The sequence below is a fragment of the Priapulus caudatus genome, unplaced genomic scaffold (genome assembly GCF_000485595.1).
Source record: "Priapulus caudatus unplaced genomic scaffold, Priapulus_caudatus-5.0.1 Scaffold1592, whole genome shotgun sequence".
NCBI lineage: Eukaryota > Metazoa > Priapulida > Priapulimorpha > Priapulimorphida > Priapulidae > Priapulus > Priapulus caudatus.
The window spans coordinates 34356-39057 of NW_014578653.1; the positions used below are offsets into that span (position 1 = coordinate 34356).

A 4702-nucleotide genomic window follows, 5' to 3' on the forward strand; every position below is an offset into this window, starting at 1 on the left:
CAGACAGACAGACAGAAAGATAGATAGATAGCTGCTAGCTAGCTAGATAGATAGATAGATAAATAGTCACGGCGGCTAGCTTACCCTGTACGATGAGCACGTGCGTGACTTCGTCTGCGCCGTAGACGTTCGTCGCCTTGCACGTGTAGTTTCCCGCGTCGCTAGACTCGACCGACGCTATGTACAGCGACCCGTCCTCCTGTACCGTCATCAGCGGGTCTCCTTCCTCCACGTCGTCCCCGCTACAACATGGCGGCGGTTAAAGCAAAGACGTTACAGATAGTGCAGACATTATACAGATAGTACAAACATTACAGATAGTACAGACATTACAGATCTGTAGATCTGTACAGACATTACAGATAGTAGGCCTACAGACATTACAGATCTGTAGATCTGTACAGACATTACAGATAGTACAGACATTACGGATAGATTACAACATGGCCGCTGTTAAAACGAAGAAACTCACATACATTGATGCACATAATATTACAGATAGATTACGTTACGCTAAATACGGTAATCGATACGATACGATTCGATACTATATTATACGATACGATACGATACGTTAGTGATAGTCGACAACGAGTTTCGTTCGTGCGATTTGCACGTCTACTCCATAAGCAAAAAATTACATCGTAATCAAGTTAAAAATTACGTATTAATTAACGTTGTATGTAGTAAACGTACACGAACATATAGTAATGTATGTGCTGCCTGTTCTGCTAGCATCTATGGCAAATACGACATACCCATATATACGCTCTCCTATGACACTATTTGTCATAGGAAGATTCTTCCTATGAGAAATATTGTTGTATGTGTTGTGCGCATCATAGGAGTTTAGGAGCGAACGAAGTTGACTCGCCAATATTTGTCATAGGAAGAATCTTCATATGACAAATAGTGTCATAGCAGAGCGTATTATGCATATGTCGTATTTGTCATAGATGCAAAGCAGAACATGATTGTAATAATGTGTGTGACATGTAGTAAATGTAGTATGTGACATATATGTGACATATATGTGACATATATGTGACATATATGTGACATGTATGTGACATATGTATGTGACAAGTAGTACATGTAGGTATGGCAGCGTAAACGTTACGGCGTGGAGTCGTTCACTTACTTGGCCATCCACTCGATCTGCGGCGTCGGGAAGCCGACCGGTTGGCATGGCAACGTGAGGCCGTCTTTCCACTTAGTGACGAACTGCTGGTTGAACGACGCGATTCGCGCTGCAACTGAACGACAGGGGGCGCTTTTAAGCAGCGCTCGACAGAGCCGTATATAGAGATGTATACTCCTTATAGAGATGGATATATAGATATATAGAGATATATGAGATAGATATATAGAGATATAGAGATATATGACATATATGAGATGGATATATAGATATATAGAGATATATGAGATAGATATATAGAGATATATATCTCTATATACGGCTCTGGCGCTCGAGAAACACAGACTGAGACAGACACAGGAGCAACGAGGCAAAAACAGAACGAGACGACTATAACGAGAAGGGTTGCGAGCGAAATGAGATAAGGAGAGGTGGAGTGAGACCAGGGTGGAATCGAAGAGAGAAACGGAGACGACGCTAACAGACGACGTCTGCTTACTGTCGTTGCTAGGCGACGCCGTGACGCTTCTCGTCGCCTCGCCCTCGCCGACGACAGTCGATGACGTCACGCTGAACGCGTAGTCGTAGTTCTGCTGCAGGTCCTTGATCACGTGACTCAGCTGCTCGGCCGAAACCATGATCTCCTCCTTCCTCTGTGTGCCGGCGGGAGAAGGAAGAGAAGACACACACGCCGTCAGCTCGACAAGGCATCGCTAGGATCACAAACGCATGCGTATACTAGTCATGTCTATTGTATATAGTCATGCTAGTATGGGGTGCGTTTGTGTTGCGTTTGTGTTGGGCTGCTTAGTATCCACAGACTCGGGAATGTATCGCGAGATTCGAGTAATTTGTATAATTTCGGCCGCCATCTTGTTTTTTTTCTGTTTTGATCGTGAATTCTCCTGTATTCTTTTTCCCTAGTTTCTTTCCACCTTTTTATATATTACTTCTATTATTTTATCTTTTACCTTTATTTTATATTATTGCACTATTATATTATGATTACCGATAATTTATTCTATATTTGGCTGATGTGCGGCTGGTTGTGTTGCAATGGTTAGGCGCTATTTCGGTAAAGAGACGCACACATCGTAGAAATGTACGTTTATCGTGCGCTCATACGTTTTACAAAGAGTTTCAGAACTACACGCGGGGAAATATCACACCGCGTTCAGCATAGATATCTATATACACTATTATATTATAATTATAGTAATTGTAGTTATAATTATGATTATAATAACGTATTATAGGATATCTATTGTATTCGTCACATATTTGATCGCATCGTATCACGTCATAGTGATCCTTTGATCCATTTGTCTAAAAACGACGATATATGCTGGTGATGTTTTCGTATGTACATTTTATAAGAGGGGTATAGTTAATATTCGTAAAGTTTCTACCGACGTTGAATGTGTACAGATAAGCATTTTATTACAGGGAGGCAATGTTAGTAAATAATTCTACTAGTCTTAAATGTACAATTATTCATCTAATTAGCAAATTTCAATTAGTGCGGTTATTCAGCCATATGAGCCCCGTAGACAAGCGTGAGCTCAACATTTACATAATCACGTAATTATCTTTGCGTAATTAATTTTAATAAAGACTTTGTTAATCACACTATGTCAACGACAGCTGAATGGGGGTGATCAGGTGCAGATATTCAATAGAATACATTAAATGCAAACAGCGAGCGATAAATAGAGCAAACCGAAAGGACGACAACAATACGCACGCGCAATAGAGAGATGACGAGGCATGGCGAGGGAAAACAGTTGGCAGGGGCAGTGTTCGGAAAATACGAATTTAGAGCGGGGAAAAAACAAACGAATTGCACCTGGGTTCAGTCGCATTGTTCCTTATTACGATCACCGACTTTACCAACATTACCGTCTTTGTCACTCTCACCGCCAACAATAACAACAATAAAAACAAAAACAAGAACAAGAACAAGAACACGAAACAAGACAACAACAACAACGACGACGATAATGATAAAAACGACGACGATGAAAACAATTAAAACAAGAACAGCAACAACAAATGAGCAGCAGTAGCAGCAGCAACAACAACAATAACATCACAATCAACGGCAACAACAATCAACGGCAACAACAAAAACAATACAAAAACATCACTGTCACCACTGCCACCACTGTCATCCTACTCTTTCTCTTTTCCGACTCCCATCCTGCACATCCTCGTCCCCCCTCTACCCTCACCATCACAGCAGCAGCAGCAGCAGCAGCAGCAGCAGCAGCAGCAGCATAATCATCAACAACAAAATTATAATCACATGCGCATTCATTAATGAAGCACAGCTCGCCAAAACAACAACAATAATCACGCATTCGACGCATTCGGGTCTATGCAAACTGCTATGGCAATTAATGCAGCAATCCCCCGATTATTTTCAAAATGCAAAAAGAGAAGAAGAAAAAGCATCAACGCGGGGTTTGCAAACTACAATCATTCCACACGCACGCGCCATCCATCCGTGGGGAAGAGTGCCCACGTGGATTTCCACGCCTCACACCTATCAGCGTGCCAACTCGAATCGGAAGTAGAAATGAAGCCATCAATCATGCACCATCGTCTGCTGCCGAATCTATGCTAATTTAATACTCGATTGCACACAGGTAAAAAAACACAGCCAGCTCAGATGGCGTTCATATCTACCATTGACACCTGTATACATCCCAATTACATATATATATATAATTACATTTAAAAAACACACACGCACAGGCAAATCACGCGGGTTAAATTAACAGACGAACGATGGATGCTATGCGTGAAACATGCTGCGTGCTATCGGAGCGCTCACCAATCGCTTCGTCTTCGAAATTCTAGAGCTTCTCCTCTATACGGGAAAAAATAAAGTGTGCAAACGTGTCGTGAGGTGAGTGGCCGCCAAAGGTCGGACGAAGCGTTGCGACGTACATCGTATATCGTTCAGTCGTAAGAATTGTAAGGCGTCGTAACTAAAGCCGATACACGCACCGCGATATGCAGAGTTTATTACGGGGCATACGGTCGTACGGACCTCTACGAATGCACGGCCGTAGTCCGAGCAAGTTCCTAGCGGAGGGCAGGACAGGGTGTGCGTGAATTGTCGTGTCTCTGCTAAATAGTGACGAAAGAGGAAGCACAGCTCTCAGTCAACGTGCGTGGCATGGCAGAGAGCGGGTGGTGTGGTGGCGAATGGGGTGAGGGGTGTGGTGGTTGTGTGGGTAGCGAGAGCGGTGTGGTGGTGCGAGACGAAGGCCGCACGGATCTTGACCTTACAATGACGATTTACATCCGTTATCAGTGTTATTAAATTTCATTATCGGCTTTTCTTTCGGTTTACCTCATAACATAGAGATAGCTTCCCCCCGTGGTAGCTAACCCTGTGGGGGGCTTAAGCTTTGCCTCCCGTCGAAAGTAGCTCCCCGTGGTAACTCCCTCCGTGTAGCTTTCCCCTGGTACTTTCCCCCGTGATAGCTTCCCCCTGGGTAGCTTCCCCCCGTGGTACTTCGTCCCCCTGGTAGCTTCCCCCGTGTAGCTTCC

General features: G+C 43.5%; 1 protein-coding gene across 1 annotated transcript in view; it reads right to left on the minus strand.

The window, feature by feature from the left end:
- The window catches only part of LOC106817089 (Down syndrome cell adhesion molecule-like protein 1 homolog), a 35091-nt gene that overhangs the window by 15064 nt on the left and 15325 nt on the right, over nucleotides 1–4702 (minus strand). Inside the window, exons 6-8 of the mRNA XM_014821737.1 lie at nucleotides 1641–1794; nucleotides 1142–1256; nucleotides 85–242 (exon numbers count right to left, since the gene is read on the minus strand). Of these exons, the coding sequence (XP_014677223.1) occupies nucleotides 85–242; nucleotides 1142–1256; nucleotides 1641–1794 (427 nt within the window). The remainder of the gene's footprint in view (nucleotides 1–84; nucleotides 243–1141; nucleotides 1257–1640; nucleotides 1795–4702) is intronic.